The 23,249-nt window shown below is 53.3% G+C and overlaps 1 protein-coding gene across 1 annotated transcript in view; it reads left to right on the top strand.

The window, feature by feature from the left end:
* The window catches only part of TRAPPC9 (trafficking protein particle complex 9), a 529,205-nt gene that overhangs the window by 242 nt on the left and 505,714 nt on the right, over positions 1 to 23,249 (top strand). The window contains exons 2-4 of the mRNA XM_029923171.1: positions 4,768 to 5,361; positions 13,141 to 13,286; positions 15,785 to 15,913. Of these exons, the coding sequence (XP_029779031.1) occupies positions 4,778 to 5,361; positions 13,141 to 13,286; positions 15,785 to 15,913 (859 nt within the window). The 5' untranslated portion in view covers positions 4,768 to 4,777. The remainder of the gene's footprint in view (positions 1 to 4,767; positions 5,362 to 13,140; positions 13,287 to 15,784; positions 15,914 to 23,249) is intronic.

Here is a 23,249-nt window from a genome sequence, read left to right as displayed (position 1 = left end):
CGGCGCCCGCAGCACACCTGTCCCGGGCGCGTCTGCACCTGCCACCCTGGGGTCCAGGCCCCTGCTCTGCGCGGCGCGCGGCGGCGGCCCCCTCCCCTCTTGCGCCGGGCCGGGTGGGGTCGTGGGACCCCTGATGGGCGCCCGCCTGTGCCTGCCCCCCTCGCTCTGCTCGGGATAGAAAGTGCTCCCGAGGGAGCTCGGCGGCCGCAGGCGCTGTTTGCGGGACCGAGACCCGCGCGTGGTCAACTCCAGCGGACCCCACCGGAGTCGCGGCGACAGACGCGTGCCTGCACGGTGCTTGCCTGAGCTCTGCTGCGTCTCCGGATCCGCCAACGCAGATGCCTTTTAACCCACGGGGCTCTGGTGTTCAGAGAGGGTGCTTGTTGAGTTCCCATGGTTTTTGTGGAGAGAGGGATTAAAATGTAAGCAGCGCTCGCTTTAGTTTAAAATGAGCTGAAGGCGTGGGGCCGTGACCTCCTCCACCCATCACCGCCCCTCCCCCACCTCCAGTTTAAACTAGTGACTGCCAATTTTTGAAAAATAGTTACAACCAGTTCCTAATCCAGCCCAGCTGCTCCTGTGAACGTGACGCAGGGGCATTGGAGGCATGATGTTGGAGACCCGGGAATATTGCCGCACTAAAGGTTTCCTAGCAGGGCTCTGTTTGTTTTTCTTAAATTGTGTGGCAGACTAGTAGTATAGAAGGAAAAATAGTTGTCAAGAAATAGAATTATTGATTTTTTATTATTTTATTTTAATTGTTAAGTGTTTATTTTTAAAAATTTTTTAAGATTTGTTTTATGTCTTTATTTTATTTTGAGAGAGAGAGAGACAGAGTGTGAGCGGGGGAGGGGCAGAAAGAGAGGGAGACACCGAATCTGAAGCAGGCTCCAGGCTCTGAGTTGTCAGCACAGAGCCTGACTTGGGGCTCCGACCCAGACTGTGAGATCAAGACCTGAGCCGAAGTTGGATGCTTAACCAACTGAGCCACCCAGGCTTTCCTATTTGTTTTTGAGAGAAAGGGAGACATGGGTCCTAAGCAGGGGAGGGGCAGAGAGAGTGAGAGAGAGTGCGCACGACCCATAACCTGAAGCAGGCTCCACGCTCCATGCTGTTGGCGGGGAGTGCCACAGGAGGCCCCAACTCAGGAACTATGAGATCATGACCTGAGCCAAAGTCAGATGCTCAACCCATTGAGCCACCCAGGCACTCCAAGAAATATAATTTTTTAGATAACTGCTTTATTGAGAAATCACTCACTCACCACAAAATCCACCCATTTAAAGGGTGCAGTCGCGTGCTTGTAGCACATTCAGTCGTGCAGCCGTCATCATGCCGGAACATTTTATCAGTTCAAAAAGAACTCCTTTATCCTTGGCTGTGGCTCACTCTCTGGTCCTGCAGCCCTAGCTTACTTTCTGTCTCCACGGATTTGCATGTTGTGGGCATTTCACACGCGTGGAGTCCTACAATGCGTGGCCTTCTGTGACTGGCTTCTTTCCCGCGGCATCATGTCTTCAAGGTTCAGCTGTATCGGAGCTGTAGCATCAGTACTTTGTTCCCTTTTATGGCTGAGTAATAATAGCCTGTTGTTGGATAGACCACATTGTATTTATCCCGGCATCCGTCAATGGACAATGGTGGTGTTTCCAGTTTTTGATGATCAAGAATAAGGCTGCTGTGAACGTTTGTGGACAAACTTTCGGTGGACGCATGTTTTCAGATCTCTTTGGTACATAGAAAGGGTAGAGTTGCTGTTGATATAGTAGCTTTATGTTTAGTTTTTGGGGGAACTTCCATGTTGAAGAAGTTTATTTTTGATGTTTTGATATTGTATTTGATGAGTCTCAGACACTACAAGTGGGTCAATGCCAAGTCTTACTTCTTCAGCTTCTCCCTTGAAGAAACCAGTGGAAAAGCATGATCCCTGGCACCTGGCTCCGGCTGGTCACTTCCCCATTAGGGGACCGTGAACAGAGTGACTGAGTCTTACCCCATCCGTGAGATTGAAGGTCATAATACTTATTTCTTAGGCTTGATGGGAAGTTTAAATAGGGTGCCTTATAGAGAGCCCAGTGGATTTCCTTTTTCCAGCTGTGTGAGACCAGTTTTGTCCTGTGTTAGAAGCATATTTTGAATTTGGGGCAAAAGTGAACAAGAAGTTTACTGACACTGAGCCGCCTTGGATCAGCCTTGACCGAGGCCGCTGTAAGGCTTGTGGACCTGTGGCGTGGATGTGATTGATGTGATTGCCGGTGTCTTTTAGTGCCTTGTTAGCACTGGAAGGGACCCAGAGGGGTCATTTGGTTCAGGGTGACTTAGTTGTTTAGGTTTGATAGATTTGTAAATTGTGAAAAACTGGGTGTCCAAAATAGGGATGTCAGTTTTAATTTTTGCCTAGATAGGACAATGGAAAAATAACCACCATCTAGTTTCACCAACATTTTATAAAAGCCGGCATGTTTTAATGCCAACGAATGAGGAAGTTCACTACCTAACATCAATTACAATAGTAGTGAATATTTATAAAGTGCTTACCAAACTTACGTAAGTTTATTTCAGGCTAGGGAGATGGAACACCGTCCTGAGACCTGTGTCTAGGACGTCCCCCCACCCCCCCCGCCCGTCTATGCATCTTCAGGCAGATCTGCGTCTGTAACACACTTGCCTCTTTCGCATCTCCGTTTCTTGCTCAGAGAAGAAGGTGTTGCAAGACCAGCAGCGGCACCTGCTGACGGAGGACAGCGCGGAGCCTGGGCTCTGAAGCTCCTTGACCTGGGGACGCCTGGGTGGCTCAGTCGGCTGAGCATCTGACTCGGTTTCGGCTAGGGTCTTGGTCTCAGAGGTGTGAGATCCAGCCAGCCCTGCGGTGGGGTTGGGCTCTGTGATGAACCTGCTTGAGATTCTTTCTCTCTCCCCTTCTCTATCACACTCCCATCTCTAAAATAAGAACCTCCTCCCCCGCCAAAAAACACAAAACACAATACTAGTTAACCTGATGGCTGTAAGCTGCTTGAAGTTGGACCTTCTCCCTTTTTTTAACTCTTAAAAAAATTTTTTTAAATGTTTTATTTATTTTTGATACAGAGACAGACAGAGCATGAGAGGGGGAGAGGCAGAGAGAGAAGGAGACAGAACCGGAAGCAGGCTCCAGGCTCTGAGCCAGCTGTCAGCACAGAGCCTGACGCGGGGCTCGAACCCACGAACGTGAGATCTGACCTGAGCCGAAGCCGGAGGCTCAACCGACTGAGCCACCCAGGCGCCCCTTTTTTTAACTCTTTAAAACATTTTAAAATACAGACTATAGCAAAAGTACATGTAATGTTTATGTATAGTTTAAAGAATGGCAAAACGCACACCCCTGTGTCTGCCATTCAGCTTAAGAAATGGGACAGAACTTCTGCTTCTGAAGCCTGCTGCATCTCTCGAACTGCATTCCTCTCTGCTGTACAAGTGACCACCACCCAAATTTATTTTTCTTTATAGTTTGGCCATGTGTGTAAATATCCCTAAACAGTGTATTGTTTAGCGTTTCCTGGTTTTGAATTTCACGTAAGTGGGGAGAATTATACTCCTTGCATTAATCCACAACTTTATTTGTCTGTCTCGGTGTTGAGATTCAACCGTGTTCCTGCAGTGTAGCTGGAGGACATTCATGTTCGCCGTTCTGTGGGTTCCACAGTGTTAGAAGGCCGCGGTCTATTTATCCGTTCTCCTGACAGTGCACATTTGTGTGTCTTTGGTTCTGGCTTCTAAGAGCCTTTCTTTCTTTCTTTCTTTTTTAAAATTTTTTAATGTTTATTTATTATTGAGAGACAGCGAGAGATAGAGCATGAGCGGGGAGGGGCAGAGAAGGGGGAGACACAGAGTCTGAAGCAGGCTCCAGGCTCCGAGCCGTCAGGACAGAGCCTGACTGGGGGCTCAAACCTGCGATCGGTGAGATCATGACCTGAGCTGAAGTTGAACACTTAACTGACTGAGCCCCCCAGGCGCCTTACAGTTGCTTTAAAAGCCACGCCTCCTTTTGAGAAACACAAAACCTTAAATCTCTGCCTTCAGCCCCGGCCCTTGAGGGCTTGAGGGGTCTCCTAGGGGCTCCCATACCTCTCTGTTGGGCGCTGTGGGGTTTGAGGGTCTCCCAGGGCGGCCGCGCCTCTCTGTTGTGGTTCTTTCTGAGGCAGTGTGGAAGCGAATGTTCTGAGAATGGCTGCTGGGAGGGGTGAAGGGTGGGGGGCACTGGGAGGGGTGAAGGGTGGGGCTCAGGCTCACACGCTGCCTCTCAGGGGCCTCTCTTGCCTCAGGTCTGTCACCAGTCGGGTCGAGGTGGTGTTACAGAGGTTTAAGAGAGATACTACACATATAAACGATTTATGTCCTGGGTAGACTGGAGTTCGAAGCCAGGCCTTCTGATTGCACTGTGGTTCTTGTCATGATGTCCCGCTGAGGGGACGAGGGAACAGCTCATCGTGCGGGAAACACGAGCGCTGTCCGTCCACCGGCACCTGGCCAGGTGTTGGAAAGAGAACGCCTTTCCTGCAGGCCCTCGAGGCCCAGGCGGGGGGCTGCGGTCTGCGTTGAGAGCCTTGGTGGCGTGTGCAGGAGCCCAGGGACAGTTGTAGGCTGCGGCCTTGCGTGGGGTTCACCCTGGCGCCCCGGTGGCTGCACCCCGGCGGCGAGCGTCAGAAGCCCCCCTTCCCAGGATGGGCCGGCGCCTTCAAGTCCCGTGCACCGTGCACGTCTAAGTCCCCCTTCTCTCTCTGTGGGCAGGACCTTCAAAATGAGTGTCCCCGACTACATGCAGTGCGCCGAGGACCACCAGACCCTCCTCGTGGTGGTGCAGCCCGTGGGCATCGTCTCGGAAGAGAACTTCTTCAGGATCTACAAGAGGATCTCCTCCGTGAGCCAGGTCAGCGTGCGGGACTCGCAGCGGGTGCTGTCCATCCGCTACCGGCACCACTACCCCCCGGAGAACAACGAGTGGGGTGACTTCCAGACCCACCGCAAGGTCGTGGGCCTCGTCACCGTCACCGACTGCTTCTCGGCCAGGGACTGGCCGCAGACCTTCGAGAAGTTCCACGCGCAGAAGGAGATCTACGGCCCCACGCTCTACGACTCCCGCCTCTTCGTCTTCGGGCTGCAGGGGGAGGTCACGGAGCAGCCGCGCCCCGACGTGGCCTTCTACCCCAGCTACGAGGACTGCGAGGCGGTGGAGAAGAGGACCGAGGACTTCGTCGAGTCCCTCTTCATTGTGCTCGAGTCCAAGCGGCTGGACAGGGCCACGGACAAGTCCGGGGACAAGATCCCGCTTCTCTGCGTCCCATTTGAGAAGAAGGACTTTGTGGGACTGGACACGGATAGTAGGTAAGTTTACCCGGGGGCCCAGAGGCTTCGGGCTCGCGCCGCTCCCGGACGTCAAGACGGGACAAGCAGATGGTAGAGCTTTCTTGCAGCGGGGGGTGGACGGGTGCAGTCGCGGTTTTCAGACCTGAAAAAAAACGGGACAGGCCTCGGTTAAGGGAAATCCTTTCAGGGTTAGTGCATCCTCCCCCATTTCAGCGGGGACTCCTGGTGGGACCCCTGAGCCGCCGTCCAGCATGGGGGCCACTTGTGGCTCTTGAACGCCGGAGAGGTGGCCAGTGTGAGCTGAGGTGTGCTGTGAGTAAGATGCACACCATGTCCCGAACTTCATGGGGGAAAAAGACACGGTCTCAGTAATGTACTTTTTAATTTTATTTTTTCAATGTTTATTGTTGAGACAGAGAGAGACAGCAAGAGTAGGGGAGGGGCAAGGGGGGTATCTGAAGTGGGCTCTGCGCCGACAACAGAGAGCCCAACATGGGGCTCGAACTCACGAACCTCGAGATCCTGACCTGAGCCGAGGTCGGGTGCTTAACCGCCTGAGCCACCCAGGTGCCTCATTAATGGTTTTTACATGTCAAATGGTAATACTTTACATGTATTAGGTTAAACAAAATATGAAAATCAGTTTCAGTAGTTTTTACTTTTTACTTTTTTTTTTTTTTTTGACGTTTATTTTCTTTTGAGAGAGAGAGAGCGCGCGTGAGCCAGGGAGGAACAGAGAGAGAGAGACGGAGACACAGAATCTGAAGCAGGCTCCAGGCTCCGAGCTGTCAGCACACAGCCCGACACGGGGCTTGGACCTACAAGGTCATGACCTGAGCCGAAGTCACACACTTAACTGATTGAGCCACCCAGATACCCCTTCTTTTTTTATTTTTTTAAGTTTATTTATTTTGAGACAGAGAGAGAGAGTGCGAGAGAGAGCGAGCGAGCGAGCGCATGTACACGAGGGGGGAGGGGCAGAGAGAGGGGAGAGTGAGAATCCCAAGTAGGCTCTGCACGGTCAGCACAGAGCCCGATGTGGGGCTCGATCCCACGAACTGTGACGTGATGACCTGAGCCGAGATCAAGAATCAGATGCTTAACTGCCTTGAGCCACCCAGGCGCCCCCTCTGTCCCTTTCTGTAGATTGTGGGTGAGGGTCTCCCAGGCGAGGCTTGAGTGACCCCAGTGTGTGTGCGGGCAGAGTGCCCGCTGCAGAGTAGGTGGTCAGGAAGTTTCTTGAACTTACCTAAAGCCAAACACTGCCTTCTGCTTGTTGGTGAGTTGGAGGAGAAATTGTCACAGAACTGAGGAGCTCCAGGCCCCAGGCTGGCCCTGCGGGTGGGGAGCACGGACCAGCCCGTGTCCCACTGCCTGTGGTCCTCTGCGGGGTCTGGAGTTTTGTTTCCTTGCCACGTACGTTTATGTGGCCTAAGGGAAGGGCCGGACACGTTGCACCTGTGACCTCAGTCCTCGCAGTGGCCCTGTGGTCTGCATCCCACAGCTGCCCTTTTATGCCCCGGGGCCAGGGTGGCAAGGTGTGGGGGCCGGGCAGCTGTGAGGGGCCGAGCTGTGGTGCTCACTGAGCCCCCCACAGCGGTCCCCGAGCCGTCCTTTGGCACATGAGGCTGCCCCACGCACACAACCCCTGCGGCCTGGGCCTGGACTGGCTCGTCCCTGCCACCCGCACCAGCGGGGCAGCGGCTGAAGCCTCAGAGGCAGCTGGGAACCCCGCTCTGACCCGGGACCCGGGCGTTCTCTGCTATACGAGGCGCCGGTGACATATTTTAGTCCTCGACTCCTTGGCTTTGAGGTGGTAGCCCCACCAGAGAATGCCCGCTTGTTCTTGCCGCTTGAAATCTATGCTCACGGTTCAGAGGGAGTGACTAGCCTGTCTCGGGACCCTCCCTGGCACGTCCTGGGTGATGATCTCAATGAGTACTGGGTGAGAGGCTCCGTGCGGGCCCCGGGAAGGCAGCAGCGAGCGGACTGGCCTCCTGGTGGGTCCCTTCTGTTCCGAGTGCTCACAGCACTCAGCTCCCTTCTGACCTCGAATCAGAGACATTCTTCCTTACTCCCCGTTGGTGTCGTTGCTCCCACGCTCTATAGCGCGGGCTTGTCCTCGCAGCTCGTCATGGGAGGGTCCGGCCGAAATGAGACCGTGTGCAGCTCCCAAGGTCATGTCTAGATGGAGGCCAAGTTTCGGTTGGTGCACTGGCCACATCGATAGTCCCCGGGACCGACTGGGCTAAGAGCAGGCCCCACACGTCCCCGAGACGTGGGGCGCGGCTGTGTTTCACGTGAGCGTCACGTGTGCCCCTGGCAGGCCCCTGGACGTGCAGTCTTGTAGCCATCAGAGTTATTTTTGTTCTTGTGTGTTTCTAATTTTTGCTTGTTCTTCTTTCTTTTCTTTTCCTTTTTTTCTTTCTGTCATACCGCCCTGTGAGTATGTTGTTGGGTCTGAAAAGGTAGGCTGTGAACATATTGCCTTGAAAACAGCTCGATTTCCCTGTGCGCTGCCTCCTCACTGCCTTTACCGCTTTAAAAAACCCAAACTTACCGCTGCCTGGATCTGCGCATTGCCCTGATCATCTGTTTATTTTTGAATCTAAAAGATTTTTTTTTTTTTTGCTTTTTTTAAGCATGTAACCTATTGGTGTTTGATATCGGTTATAAAACACTTGCTTTGGGGAACTTGTTTGGTCTTACTTCATATCTGGCGACAAATGACCGCTTCACCTTTTTTGTTCGTTTTGAGAATGTGAGACGCGAGCTGGCTGGGCGGCTTTGCGGGTGCCCCTGAACCTGGAAGGGCTCAGACTGCAGCGCCTCCCTCCTTTCGGGCTTCTGAATGAGCACGTGGGGTGTGCGTTCCCTGGCTGTCGCTGTGTGATGTGCATGGCGGTGCTTCGGCGCCCGGCGGTCACCGGTGCGGGGCCGCCAGCAAGGGAGTGTGCTGGCCGTGGAGGGGCACCGCCGGAGGGCATGGTTGCCAGCCCCCTTCTGCCTTCCTCTGCAGCATGCCGTTTACTTCACTTCACCTCAGCAGCCTCGCCTCGTAAGAGGGCAGAGACTGTCCAGTAGTCTGACCAGTCTCTTGCCTTTATGTTGGTTACTCTTCTGAGTGTTAGGAAAACGTGGCCTTGTCAACAGCCAGTTGGTTTGGGTCTTGTGGGCACAGGGACCTCTGCAGTTGAGCGTAGTTGACTTTCTGCGTCAGCCAGCAGCATGCGGACACGGGTCATGGGGCTCACCTGAGGGGTTGGACGGGCCCTTACTTGCACCAGCCTTTACTCTTAGTGATTATTTTTGAGAGAGAGAGAGAGAGTAGGGAGCGGCTGGAGAGGGGCAGGGAGAGGGAGACACAGAATCTGAAGCAGGCTCCAGGCTCTGAGCTGTCAGCACAGAGCCCGACGTGGGGCTTGAACTCACGAACCGTGAGATCATGACCTGAGCCGAAGTCACTTAACTGATTGAGCCCCCCAGGTGCCCCTCCAGCCTTTACTTCTAGTGAAACCCTGAGTTGGTGAGAATTAGCTGTTTGTGTTTGTGGAGGCTGATGTCTGTCACTGACGGGCATGTCGTTAGTTCGCCATGGCGGAGCTCCAGCAGTTAACCAAGCTCGGTCCCAGAGGGAGGATCTTGGGCTGGTCTGGCTCCTGGGATTTCCCGTGCCGGCCCAGCTCCCCCGTGGGGCAAGGTTTTGCCGCTTCCACCGTGCTGGCCAGGAGGCCCTGTTTCTTCTTTAATGCTCTGGTCCGAATGGGAATACTTTTGTCCTTCATTGACTGCCTCATTTGAGACCGGCTGGACCTTCAGAAAGATTCCATCATGTTCTGGAGTGGGGGGTAAGGCAGGAGTGGAGGGTAGAAGGTGTAAGAAACTGAAGCTGGCCACCTTCAGAGAGGCAGGGCCAGGATGCTGTGATGGCCGGGTTGCTCCCTAGGCCCCAGGGGACTGGAGTCAGAGGCGCTTGGCCTGGCTTCCTCCCTTCTCACCTGCTCACCTCTGAGCTCTTCGAGGCCTCAGAGCCTTCAGAGTGCAGGCGACAGGGCCACGAGCCTCTTCTTCAGGGCCGTCTTCTCGGCCTCCCGTGTGACTCCGGTGCCTTCCCACAGTGTCAGTGCCAGGAGGGCCCTCCCGCTCTTCAGAGGGCTGTGACACTCGGCACACGCGTGCTGGGAGTCGTGTCCCGTACTGGATCCTGTGGAACGAAGTCGAGGTGTATGTAGGGACCCAAATGTCATGGCTTGTCACTGATTATGGTGTGGGGGCGGGGTGAGAAAAAGAGGAAATCGAGTAAGAAACTCAGGGTTTTGACTTGAACAACGGGGCGTATGGTGGGGCTGTCTGCCCCCGGGGAAACCCGGGGGTGCCCACTGGGGGTCAGATTCCAGAGTACACGTTGGACGTGTTTTTACATGCTCATATTCGTTTGACATTCAAGTGACCGTTTCCGACAGGCAGCTGGATTTATGAGCCTGGAGTGCAGGTGACAGAGCGGACTGGAGACCCCCTGGGCGGGGTCGGTGTGGGGCTCGTATTTAGAACCAAGGGTGTGGGTGAGCTCACCGAGTGAGGTGTAGACTAGGGCGGGCAGAAGGGCCGGTGCTGTGACCCGTGGGCTAGAGGAAAGCCCATCATGGAGATTTGTACGTCATTCTGAGGAGGCTGGGATCTTAGCAGCTGGTGCCCTTGACCTTCAAAGCGCTGGTGGGCAGGGCAGCTGCTAGAGAAATCCGAGGGGGCTGGGGTGCTGGCCCCACATCCTGGAAGACCACTCCTGCAGCAGGAGCGCGGGGAGCCCCCCGGAACCAGAGTCGTGTGTGTGGAGGGGTGTGGGATGGAATGTGCTGGACCTGGAGGGAGGGCGCGGAGGCCCAGGCAGCGGGGGAGCCCCAGCCTCCGGGTCTGTCCCGTGGAGCAGAAGGCACAATGGGTAGCGCTCTGAGGTGATTGGGAGCAGGAGCTGACTTGTAGGATTGGTGGATAGTTCTGGAATATAACACCCCCCCCCCAAAGACCTTTAAAGAATCTCCTCAGTACTTGACAGTGACTTTGGAGCAAGTAGTTCAGTTTCAATTCCTCCACGGGTGAGGCACTCTGTGCCGGATTTGGAGAAGAGTGATGGTCCAGCCTCTACCAGGATGGGGGTGGTGCCAGTGTAGGAGGGGGGGTGGTGCCAGTATAGGAGGGGGTGGTGCCAGTGTAGGAGGTGGTAGTGGTGCCAGTGTAGGAGGGGGGTGGTGTCAGTGTAGGAGGGGGGTGGCGCCAGTGTAGGAGGGGGGTGGTGTCAGTGTAGGACGGGGGTGGTGCCAGTGTAGGACGGGAAAGGGGCAGGGGCGGGGGCAGGTGGCGGGCAGTCTTGCTGCCTGCACGCGTCACTGCCCACGGCGGCAGCGTGTGTAGGCCGAGGCTCGTCTCGGAGGTTACCTTACTGGAGGAGGGGAGGTGCGTTCGGGTCCACTGCCCTCCTGGTGGAGACGCGGGAGACTGGGGCCCGGCCCTGACCGCTTGGGGGGGGGGCGCCCGTGAGCTGGCCGTGCCGCGGCCGCTGCGCATGCGCACAGCGGCGTATCCCGAAGCCTGTCCCATCGACGCCATTGTTTTATTCTACGTCAGGTGCGGGTGAAGCGTCCCTGTGTGTTGGAGTCTCTGCGAGATATTCCCACAGGGATTTAAGTGAGGCTTTTGTTCCCTGTCGAGCCCAGTGGCGTGTGACACACACGGGAGAATCCTTGAATTCGGGACTCGGGCTGTGTGTGCTTTCCGTTCCCCCCTCGCTCCTCCCGTCTTTCCCTCTCCCCGGATGCTCTCAGAGACGCGCTGCCCTTACTGGGGCGGATGGACAGACACCCAGATGGTGGCAGTGCAGTCGTGTTGTGGGGGGGCCCGGCCACGACCTGAGGGAGGTTTCCAGGCTCCCGTTGCGTTCTGAACACACGATGAGAGTCAGCAGCTGAGGGGCCCGGGGGGCGGCCCTGGCGGAGGCCTGGAGGCTTGTGCGGTTGCGGCCTGACAAGGGGCCCTGGGCTGGGGGCCGGGGGCCGCGTCCCAGGCCTCCGCCCGGGCTGCTCCGCCGGAGAGGGCCTGGCGTGCGGCCTTCGGAGGGGCTTGGGTGTGCTTAGAACTGACAGCAGAAGGAGGCAGCGAAGGGTGTCAGTGGCGAGGGGCCTTTGGGACAGGGTTCTTGGTTTCCCGGTCTGTGCAAAGGGGGTTTGGGCCGGGCAGGAGCTGTCGGTCCCTTTGAGATCCCGCCGCTCATCTGTTTCTTCATTACACACGTGCTGCCGAGTGTCCGGGGAGAGGGATGGACACACGGTAGGAGGCAAAGTGTACGTGCCTTTTTGGGGCTTTCAGACGTCAGAAGTCGACCCAGCCAGAGTGTTCTAGCTGAGACCCGGAGCCCAAAGTGCAGAGGGAGGGGCAGAGAAGGCTTTCCCGACAAACTGACCATCAGAGGAGGGGCGGCCTAAGGGGAGAACGAGGCAGTGAGGTTAAGGCGAGGCTGCAGGGCGCAGGGGGGCAGTGGGGGAGCCAGAACTGTACTGGGGAGGCTTGCAGGGTGTGAGGTGGCGGCTTAGTCAGGTTTCTGCTTTGGGAAGCGCCTCTGGGTGTGAGTGTGGCCGGGAAGTAGCAGAGCCGAGGGACAGGGTGGAGACTCGGGAGGAGCTCATCGGAAGGCTGTGGAGGTGCCGAGGAGTGGGGAGAGGAGGCGGAGGGGGGAGAGAAGGCGGAGGGGGCAGAGAAGGCGTCTGGCGGGGGGCGGGGCGGTATCCGTGCGGGATGGGCTCGCCAGGAGGGCTGGCTTGTTGGGGGGGGGGGCGTCCTAACACGGCTTATGGCCTGAAGGAGACTGGGGCTTCCTCTCCTCCCTCCCCTGCCGTACCTGATGATCTCCGTACCACCAATCCTGGGAACAGAAAAACTAAATTCTCGGGTAGCCAAAGAGTTTGTAGAGTCAATTAGATCTGTGAAGATTTAACTTTGTACCGAGATGTCAATAACACTCACTCAGCGAGCAAGTGCATGTCTTCAGGATTCCCACAGGGGTTTTTAGTCTTCATCTGATTGCTTTCTCAGTGAGAAAAAATTGAATATCGCTGCTGTTTTTCTTGAAAAAAAAAAACACATCTTTTAAGCAATATTCAAAAGAATAGGGATATTTAAAAATAATAAAGGAATATTTTATATAATTTGTTTGGTTTCGAGCAGATCCGGAGTGAGAAGCCTTTGCATTATTTATAGCACATCCTTGCCAATATTTAAGGAGCTGTTGGTGGTGCCCCCAGCCCTGCTCGCTCAAGGTGTTATTGGATCTGGCTCTGAAGTCGTGAAGATAAAGGTCTTATTTGCAAAAGCCAGTGTCTGGCTTCTGATATGCGGCATCACTGTCTTTATAAAATAATAATAAGTTGGAATTCAAGAGAGTGGAAGGCAATTGATTTTTTAAAAAGCTGAAACAAACTTTTTTGTGCTGACGTTACTGTAGGAAAATTTGCGAAGGAAGACTCCACTCTGTGAGTGTCTAAGGGAATCACATGGTGGAAGCCACACGCACCTCGTCCTCTAGAAAGTGCCTGGGCAGGTGTTCTTGACGTCGGGACCATTCCAGCTCACGTACTGGCAATGACGGCTGCTGCCTCTCAATTATGGAGCCTACGGTTGCCTTCTTAGCACTTTTCCTCTTGTTTGTTTTTCTTGTAGTAAGGGAGTCGAATAGTGCTTAGCCAGTGTGCCTTGGGGACAGAAGCCGTGCGTTAGCACTGACACGTTTCCACGCGTTGTGTTTTTTAGACATTACAAGAAGCGGTGCCAGGGGCGCATGCGGAAGCACGTGGGCGATCTGTGCCTCCAGGCCGGGATGCTGCAGGACTCGCTGGTGCATTACCACATGTCCGTGGAGCTGCTCCGCTCCGTCAATGACTTCCTGTGGCTCGGAGGTAAGATCGGCTCGTGAGGACATCAGAAGCGTAATTGCAGCAACTTACTTGCAGGGAGAGAAAACAGAAAAATGGTTCTAAGGATGAAGGATAAGGGAGGAGAGGCGGCCCGCTGTCTGGTTCTGTCGGGGGTCGGGGAGACAGCCTTCCTGCTGGGTCTGCTGCCACGTCCCCACCTGGGCCTCCCCTGGCGCTCTCCTGGACGGTGGGCCGTCTTTCTGTGTTCCTCTGGGTTGTTTTTGAGCACATGTTGGCCCTGCTAATGCCATTCCCACCGGAATCACCTCTTATCCTCATGCTTTCAAAACCACGTGTGTATGCGAGCCGGTGCACGTCAACCCGATGTGGCACGTCCACGCAGTGGAATGTCATTGAGACGTGAACATGTGAAAAGTTACAGCACAGGGAGGATAGTCAGTCACACTGTAGAGTGCTGATGGGGACGACCTCGGTACCGCAGGGTGGTGACGGGGATGTGTGACCGCAGTACTGCGGGGTGGTGACGGGGGGGGGGGGACCCCGGTACCGCAGGGTGGTGACGGGGGTGTGTGACCGCGGTACTGCCGGGTGGTGACCGCACTTGTGAGGAGCACCGAGTGATGTGCGGAGTCGTGGAATCTGTATGATGTACCCCCGAAACGAGAGCCACATTGTCCGTCCCCTCTACTTGAGTACAACGAAGGACGGACCTTGAGAACACCATGCGAGGTCAGAGGAGGCGGGCATCGAGGATGCTCCCAGCTGGAGTGTCCAGAGTGGTTAGAGCCCCGCTTCCCCGCTGCCAGGGACTGGGCAAGGGTGGCCGTGGGGTTCCTCTCGGGGGTGATGGGAATGTTCTGGAGTCAGACTGTGGTGATGGCTGCACAGCACTCTGTGTACTAACGACTTGGGCACTTTGCAGCGGGTGAGTTTTATGGTATGTGAGTTACATTTCCATTTAAAACCCTAAAGAAAGAAGGAAACCCCCTGCTTGAGAGGCGGGGCTCTTCTCCGCCCTCCGGGCCGCGGGGCCTGCGGAATCATGCACGGAGCGCGTCTGTCGTGGGCCAGCCCTGGTGCTGGAACTGTGTGGTGGGACTCGTTCTTTTCCCGGGACCGTCTCCTCGGGGTGGCGCAGGACGCACGGTCTGTGCGTGTCCAGAACCCACGGAACTCAGTTCTGTTAGTGCTTGTTGACTAGATGTCGTGTGAGTGAGGAGTCACGTCGGCTCTTTCCTGGATAGAGTCGTCGGGGGCCCGTCAGGTACGACAGATACAAGTCTCAGGAGCATAATGAGGAAAGTTCTTTAATGGAAGTCTAGCAATGTGCTATAGAATGATTAAATATGAGAAATTCCTTTTTTTTTTAAGTATGAGAAATTCTAAAAGTGGACTTAAATCTCATAATTCGGTGTAAGGAGGCTAGAGATTGGTTGGTAGAATATATCCACACCCCAGCGAGCTGTAACATTAGGGCCCCTGCAGTGGGCGCTGCTCCAGATTGAGTGGTCCGTAGGGACCAGCTGGGTGGGCAGGGCCCTGAAGAAGGGGGTGCAGGGACGGCCGTGTTGTGGGCTGTTTGCCTCTTCCATCTCCCAGGGGCTCCGCGACCTGTGGCGTCACTGCAGGGCGAGCGCAGAGGCAGAGGGGAGCCCAGCTCAGTGTGTCAAGCCGAACATTAATGACATTTGTAAAAACGTAAAGCGGCGCTGCCCTTCCACCATCTATTTTTGTTTCAGAAAATAGTTATCGTTCGTAAATACATAACACGTAATGGGATTGTTATTTTAAAAAGAATGAGCATGTACATATTTAAATCTTCTTTCAGTTTTATTTTCAAATGGGCTAAGTATCTGTCGCTGTAACCCACACAGAAAAAATTATTGGTGATCCCCAGTGATTTTTCACAGTGCGAAGGCGTGCGAAGACCAGAAGGTCTGGGGACGTTGAGGTCACAGAGATGTGCACCGCAGAGCAACCTAGAAGGCCTGGGCCGAGCTGGAGGCTCGGGGGCCCTGACTGCCTGCTCCAAGCGGCCGTGGCTGTAAGACAGGCTTACAGGCGTTTGCTCCCAAGGAAACCGATGCGTTTAGGGCGCGTGGTGGGGCAGGGTTTGGGGAGTCTGTTTGCTGGCTTCATTTTTGAGTATTTTCGGTCCGGAGCACCCATAGCTCCCCAGCTCTGTGGTGCCGGGATCTCGCACGGGGCCTGCCGCACGGCGGGCGCTCAAGCGTTGGTGATGAGGCCTTGGAGGCGGGCCGGTTTCCCGCGTGTGCTCACTCTCCCAGCGAGACCGTGTCTGCGCCACGGGCTGCGGCCTGGGTGTGGGAGGGGTGGTGGGTGGCGTGCTGTTCGGAACAGACCCGGCGATCTGGCGGTGCCATCTTGTTTTGGGGAAAAGTCGGCATTTCTACGTAATTGAATTGTTCAGTGTTCAAATCTTCCCTAGCCCCTGCAGGTTGAGCTCGCGACGGGTCATGAGCTTTACTGATTGTACTTTTTTTTTTTTTAACCCCCAGCCGCCCTGGAAGGGTTGTGTTCCGCGTCGGTCATCTACCACTATCCCGGTGGAACCGGGGGCCAGACCGGGGCTCGCAGGCTCCCCAGCGGCTCGCTTCCTGCCGAAGCAGCCAACAGACACCGACCAGGTGAGCTCCGGGCCTCCTCCTGCCCGGCCTCCATTTCCCTCTCTCAGCACATAGGAGTCATGCATGACGTTTCCCTCTGAGTGAAACCTGACCAATGTTCAGATAAAGTGCAAAATCTGTTGAGTCAGAAATCTTGTATGGGACATTTTCTTCCGATTTTATAAGAGTACTGATCTCATGGAATCTTGCTATTGATGGGTTACAATGATTATTTTCTGGAACACTTGAATAAAGTTTCATGGTAGATTGGCCTCAAAGTTCTGTCTGGGTCTTTTTCCTAATTTTTGTTTTTTTAAGGGAAGCTAGCTCTACATGTCAACTTTAACAGCTAATTCAGGCCTTGGGCTGTTCCTTTAGTTTTCAGCAGTTTGATGACATTCTTGCTCTCTTTTTTTTTTGTTTAGTTATTTATTTTGAGATAGAAAGAGCATGAATGGAGGAGGGGCAGAGATAGAGAGCGCGAGGGAGAATCCCAAGCAGGCTCCATGCTGTGGGCACAGAGCCCGGCGTGGGGCTTGATCTCATGAACTGTAAGATCGTGACCTGAGCCGAAGTCAAGAGTTCAGTTTGATTTGCTTATATTTGTCAGCTCCAGTGAGGAGTAAAAAATCTTCTTGGAGGAGCAGGCTTACAAGTGTTCCTCGAGTGAACTTGACCCTTTTGACCCTTAATGGATGAATTTCTCATACCGCTTAAGTCACGAAGATAAGAGCACACAGTGCGGAGATCAAGGCCGTATGCACAACCGAGAGGTGGTTTTTGATCCATGAGATTTTCTGGCACCTTTTGCCCCAGAGAGAAAGCCCGGTAGTGAATGTGCACTGGGTGGAGGGTGGCCTGAGTTATGCCTCGGCCCGTGACCAGCAGGAGTGGGACGCGACCTTCAGGAGCTGGTTTCCTGCAGCTGCTCTGTGTGCTTGGGTGGGTCTGTAAAGGTCCTAGAAGAGAAGACAGTTTATCTTCTTCGGCACAGCCTCCCAGTGACTTTGGGCCCCGGGTCACTTGAGGGGGCGGGAAAGCCGGCAGGGAGGCTGAGCGGGTGGCTGTGGCCCCGCGGTGCCTTCTGATGGGGTGTGGTCTCCCCTGTGATCTGAAGAGTTCTCATGTGTAGAGATGGTTCTACTGACGTGATTAGTGAGACTCGAGACCCTTTTTCGAGAAATGTTTCATTTTTCCCCTTTGCTGAATGTAGGCACAAAGGTTTAACCTTTTCGGAGAAACCGCTCTGTCTGCAGGAGCGACGTGTGTCTGGCCTGCGTCGCGTAGGCCGCCCGGGCGCTCTGACCGCCGGAGACGCCGCTGGGAAGGCCGTGCGGTGGAGCCCGGTGAGGGCAGACGGAGCAGCTGAGCTGACTCTACCTCCCTTGGCGCAGAGGAGGGTCCGGTGTGCTCTCTTATCCTGCAGAGGGACTCCAGGGTTGTCGCAGTGCCTTCCTCTTGTGTCAGAGGCGTGGCGTCCGCTAGCTGAGGTGAAGACCAGACAAGCCGGATATTTACCCTTCTCCCTGCATCTGCGTCCGTTCCGTCTTCAGCAGCAGAAGTGCATTATCATTTACTATCAGTGGGACCCGGAGCATTTAGTCTCCTGGTGCCTCAGTTTCTCTGTCTCTAGAACAGGGAAGGTGGTGACAGAACGTCCCTCCTAGGGTTTCTGTGATGGTGCCCGAGATGCACCTGCCCTTCCCAGCACTGGGTAACTGGCAGCGGCAGTGTCATCGGTGGCGTTAGGTGAGCGCCAGGTGGTTTTAGGACTCGGTGATGTGGATTAACGAGTACGGTTAGAATACGCGAGACTTCTCCAACCCAGGCTACACGGTTCTCCAGCGACGTCCCCAGAGAAGAGGAAATGGTTTCTCTCCTGACATCGAGTAATTGTAGTTTCAAAAGAATTCTGTAGTCCCTGCCTCTTGTGCTTTCATTCACCCCCCCTTTTTTTTTTACTTAAAAAAATTTTTTTTCTCTAATGTTTTATTTATTTTTGAGAGAAAGAGAGACAGCGTGAGCAGGGGAGGGTCAGAGAGAGAGGGAGACACTGAATCCGAAGCAGCTCCAGGCTCTGAGCTAGCTGTCAGCACAGAGACTGACATGGGGCTCGAACCCACAAACTGTGAGATCCTGACCTGAGCCGAAGCCAGATGCTCAACTCACTGAGCCACCCAGGCGCCCCTCAACTATCTTAATATTAAAAAGTTAGAAGCCATAAATTCTTTTTTTCTGGGGACTTGCATGTGAACCTGTAAGTCTGTAATTAACGGACAAAACTTGGTTTATTAAAAAAAGCAATAGGACACAAGAGAAATGCTTCCTGACTCGTACATGTTTCTTCCTTGTGATCACTTCTACTCTTTGGTCCGCCTTCGTGTCTTAATCATCACCATCACCGTCGTTATCGAAATAGCTGTGGATTTCTCGGCACCTGTGTAGGCCCAGGGCTGCGCTCAGTGCTGTCCTTGTCCTGCCTCCCAGCAGCCGCTGGGGGGGCGCGTATCAGTGTCTCCTTTCTGCAGGTGAGGGACAGAGGCAGAAAGAGCCGCGCCCCAGCCCCCATTTGGGCAGCGGCGAGGGCGGACTCCGGGCTGGGGCCCCGGTTGGTCTGACTGTGCAGCCTGTGTTCTGAGTCACTCCCCTGACCAGCCACCCATTGACTGGGCTCCCGAGCGTTGGTGAGCTCATCAGTGATGAGTGAGATGAGTGATCTCAGCCCGATGAAGACTTAAAAGAAAAGAGATCAGTGAGACCATGAGACATAGATTGAAGTGACATATATCAAAAAAATTTTTTTTTTAACATTTATCTATTTTTGAGAGAGAGAGAGAGACACAGAGTGTGAGCAGGGGAGGGGCAGAGAGAGAGGGAGACACAGACTCTGAAACAGGCTCCAGACTCTGAGCCATCAGCACAGAGCCTGATGCGGGGCTCGAACTCACAAAGTGTGAAATCATGACCTGAGTCAAAGTTGGAGGCTTAACCGGCTGAGCCACCCAGGCACCCCTGTAATAACATATTTTTGCAATTGAGTTAGTCTCAGCCAACAATGTAAAAAGTTAACACTTTAGTTGTAACTCTGTAGGCACTAAAAAAAAACCAGTAAAAAATGATTACAGTGCAAGAGAGAAGTGGGGTTTGACAATCCAGCCATTGTTGCTAATGGCTCATCCCTTGCTTTTATCTGGTAGTGTTTGTTGGGAGAAAAGCGTATGACGACTGAATTGGTTTTCTGTAGCCATTAGTATAGAAGAAAAGATTAAGTTAGTGAATGTTGAGAGAAAGTAAAAGTCTAGACCCTTCTCTTTCTGTTGGTGAGCATGTGGATTCTGTGGGACTCGGGACTTGGCAGCCTTGCTTTTTATGGCCTAACTATATTTCCTCACTTGTGAAATTTGAGTGATGTTAGTTAACTTGTGTGATGGTGAGAGTTAGCTACCTTGTATCCAGAGCACCTAAGAGGTGCTCAGTAATCATTTGCTGTCACAATAGCTTAGATTATCTCCAAGTATCAGCCCTGAATGCTGAAGACGGTGGCTTGTTTCTGATGCATGTTCCCTGTGTGTCTGCATATGATAATATGAGTAGGGTTGAAGGCTACATGGTTTTTGTGCGGTAGAGGCTTTGAGTAACCAGCGTTGTTCTAGGGAGACAGGGAATAGCTAAATTGCCTTAAACTGGAAAACTTAAAGATTATTTGTACAGAATGTGTATTTTTACAACTTAGGATTCATATTGCCATTTGATCATCCACTAAAACCTTTACGTTACATGGCCGGTATGCTTATCAGAAAACTTGATATCGAGCTGTTTTCAGGGAACAAGCTGATCTCTTTGGTGAGTGAAAAAAATTTTGATTTTTTTTCTGTACTCTTTTTTTATTTTTACTAAAAATTTTTTTAAATGTTTTTTTTATTCATTTTTGAGAGACAGAGAGAGGCAGCTCGAGCAGGGGAGGGTCAGAGAGAGAGGGAGACACAAACTTTGAAGCAGGCTCCAGGCTCTGAGCTGTCAGCACAGAGCCCGATGCGGGGCTCGAACCCACGAACCGCGAGATCATGACCTGAGCAGAAGCCGGACGCTTAACCGGCTGAGCCACCCAGGCGCCCCTTTTCTGTACTCTTAAATAGGTAAAAACAAGTCAAAATGTTGACATCACTTTTTTTTTAAATAGAGGGAATAAAAGGAGGAACTCATGTATTTACTATGTAAACACGCTTTTTTATTTCAACGAAGTTGTATGATTTGTAGTTACTAGCTCTTTGGGAGGTATTTTACAAGATACTTAGAGTACCTACCTACTGTTAGAAAAATACTGATGTGACTTTTATGAATATAGGGTTAGTGTAGATCTGCTGGGTTTTGCTAAGTCCAAGATGAAAGGATTAGGAGGAGTAAGCTTTGCCACTCACTGATGGCTGGAAGGACAGATTCCCTGGGTCTCAGTCTCCCTGTCTGCAAAACAAAGAGGCTGGACCAGACCCCCCCAGACTCCTTCCTGTTAACAGCAGTTTCTGTGAGCCTGTGTCTTGTTCATATTCAGGAGTGTTAAAGATTCTGGATCGAGAACTGAATACCGCTCCCTTCCCCAAAGCTGCATCTCGTGTGTGCCAGCTAAGCTTTTGGTTAAGGTCTCTGAGCACCTGTTTTAAAAAAACTTCGTTGATTTTTTTTTTTCTTACCACACAGGCAATTAATTTCTTGCACCTTTTCCAGCAACGTAGAAAGCCTTTCTGTGGCCGTAGGTGGCGCTGTTGCACCTTTGAAAAGTCTTAGTCTTAATTTTCCTGTTGTAAAAGGTTTAACCAACCGTCCTTTAATTTGAGTTTTTTGTTTCATGTTTCAGAAAAGTACAGTATCCATTCCGTCTAGGTGTTCCACTTGTATCTTATTTTTATTCTGTCATCTCAGCGTGAAAATTGAACAATGGTGAAATTGGACTTTTCTTCCAACATTAGAAACCAGTCGGCCGTGATGTCATGAAAGAATGGAAGCAGCATCTGGAGGGGCCCTGAACTCCCCGAGGGTTAATCAGTGGGAGGTGATGTGGTTTCGGAGTCTGAGCCTCGTGTTTTGTCTTGGCCGTGAGGCCACAGGCCGCCACTTAGCCATGTGAACTGGAGTCAGTTCTCTGAGTTTTCTCCTCCTCTGGAAAATGAGGATGCTGATGTCTGCTCCGGAGAATTGTAGGATGAGGGAGAAATTATGTAAAGTGTTTAGCATAGTGGTTATCTCATAAAAGAGCTTGTGAACGTTACTGTTATGTTGCAGAAAGCCATTATTTTATAGTCTTTGGCGATTACTAAGGGATTAAAATACGAAATGATGGTTTTACAAAGGAAGACACAGTTAAGAAATGAGGGAACTGTCTGAGGAGGGCCGGTAGTTCCTCTGGTCCAAATGTAGCGGCAGTGGCAGGGATGGCACCTGAAGTCCCAGAGCTATTTGTTAATTAGCATATGTTGGGGCTCGAGGGGGCCGATAATCGCATTCCTGTTTTCTCCACCAGCCACCTGGGAGGCGAGATGGACGAGCAGGCAGGTGGAGACAGATGTCCCTTCATTACTGAGAAAGCCCCATCCTCCATGAACCTTAGGGATGCAGGAAAATGGGCATGTTCCTACTGTCTCTGGAACTGGACAGACTTGCCCAGGGGGCTCTGGGCCTGAGGGGACCCGCCCCAGTCTTCAGGGCACCCCAGCGGGAAGAGGGGTTCGCATGCCCAGCCGGCCCCCCAGCCTTCCCAGAAGTCACGGCACGCACGTGAGGAGGGTGAGCAGGGGCACGCGGGCAGGAGTGCTGTGGGGAGAGCCCTGCTCGCGGAGGCCGGAGCTGTGGGAGGCGGTGGCCCCTCCCCCACTTTCCACAGGCCACGGGGTGGAGCGGAAGGGTGCTCCCCATGAGCCGGCACGCGGGAAAGCGAGGAGCCCTGGAAGACGGTTAGAAGGGAGGCGTATGAAGTTATCGCGGTAGTTACGTTGGTTGAGCGCTCACAGTGGAGACACGTGTTCCTCACAACCTCCATAATGTGATTCCGTAATCCTCACAGCACCCAGTGGGGCAGGCTGGATTCTTGCCCCTATTTTAAAGATCTGGATATTGAGGCCCAGAGAGCGTAAGCAACCTGACCAAGCTCACGGAGCTGGCGTCCGAGCAGGGACCTGGCCGTGTGGCGGGGCTCCCAGAGACTGGTTGCGGGTGTTTGGGGGATGCCGGCCTGTCTGCGGGTCTATGTGGCCCCTACCCATCAGTCAGGGCTCGGCCAGCCTAGAAAGACTGGCAGAGGGAGAGTTACACGGAGTTGACCAAGGTGTCCACGGGAGTCACCATGGCCAGCCATGATTGTTCGTCCAGGCAGCAAGTCTGTCCCCCTAACAGGTATTTGGTCCCAGTAATCTAGGAAATCCCGTCCCGCTCCGCTTCTGCCCATGCTCGCCCCTAACCTCCTGCCTGTGATCGGGCCATTGAGGGCACGTGTGCTCTTCTTTCCCCTGTGATGTTTGCGCTGTGATATTTGGTCTGATTGTTAACTCTTTTGTCTTCTATTACATGAGTAAGGTCAACCTCCACTCTCCTTACATTAGTCTCTTACGGGTTTAGTTAATGTGAAATCAGCCCATTGGAGCCTCATGAGGCTGATGATCACATTTCAGAGCCCATCAAGGTATTTGTAGCCGTGGGCCTGGTTGCAGGGCACCCTTTCTCTCACTGTGTGGGCTTCTCACACAGCCCCCAGTATTCGCCTGTCCCCACCCTTCCGTAGGCCAAACAACAGCAAATTCTCGGGCTGCTCTTCCCAGTCAGAAGACTAGTAAGCGGCTGGAAGTGAGCTAATGCAAGGAAAGGCTCCCAGGAAGTCCAATTAGATGTGAAAGTCCATTTGGTGAAGGACTGTCTTTTTTTTTTTTTTTTTTTTTTTGTGGCTGAGCTTTCTCTCTGCTGTTTGAAGGCACCGTCTGGGCCCTGGGCTTACACACTCGCACGGGATTAGATGGAGGGACTTAAAAGGCAGACGAGGGTTGTGCGAGGCGGTCCGTCCACACCGGTGAGAAGCGACAGTCCGCTGCCGGTGTGAGACGTGAGGCAAAGCCTTTTCCAGAGCGACGCAGATCACTTTAAAAGCTCTGCAGTCACAGCGCACTTAGTATGGGGCCCCGTTCATCACTAGAGGTGCCGAGAGGTCAAGTAACTGATGATTGTGATAATGACTCTGAGCTTAGGCAGACAAAAGTTTCAGTCTCCTTCCCTATTTAACAGAGACGGCACAGTGTAATGAAGTTGACCAGGTTTTCCAATGAATGAGAAGTTTCTAGGGTTATCTGGAAGCCCCAAACGCCCCAGCGGTCCACAT

This window comes from Suricata suricatta, chromosome 15 (genome assembly GCF_006229205.1).
Source record: "Suricata suricatta isolate VVHF042 chromosome 15, meerkat_22Aug2017_6uvM2_HiC, whole genome shotgun sequence".
Classification (NCBI taxonomy): domain Eukaryota; kingdom Metazoa; phylum Chordata; class Mammalia; order Carnivora; family Herpestidae; genus Suricata; species Suricata suricatta.
Note: the sequence above shows the minus strand (reverse complement) of the source record. Positions and strands in the feature narration are given on the sequence as shown.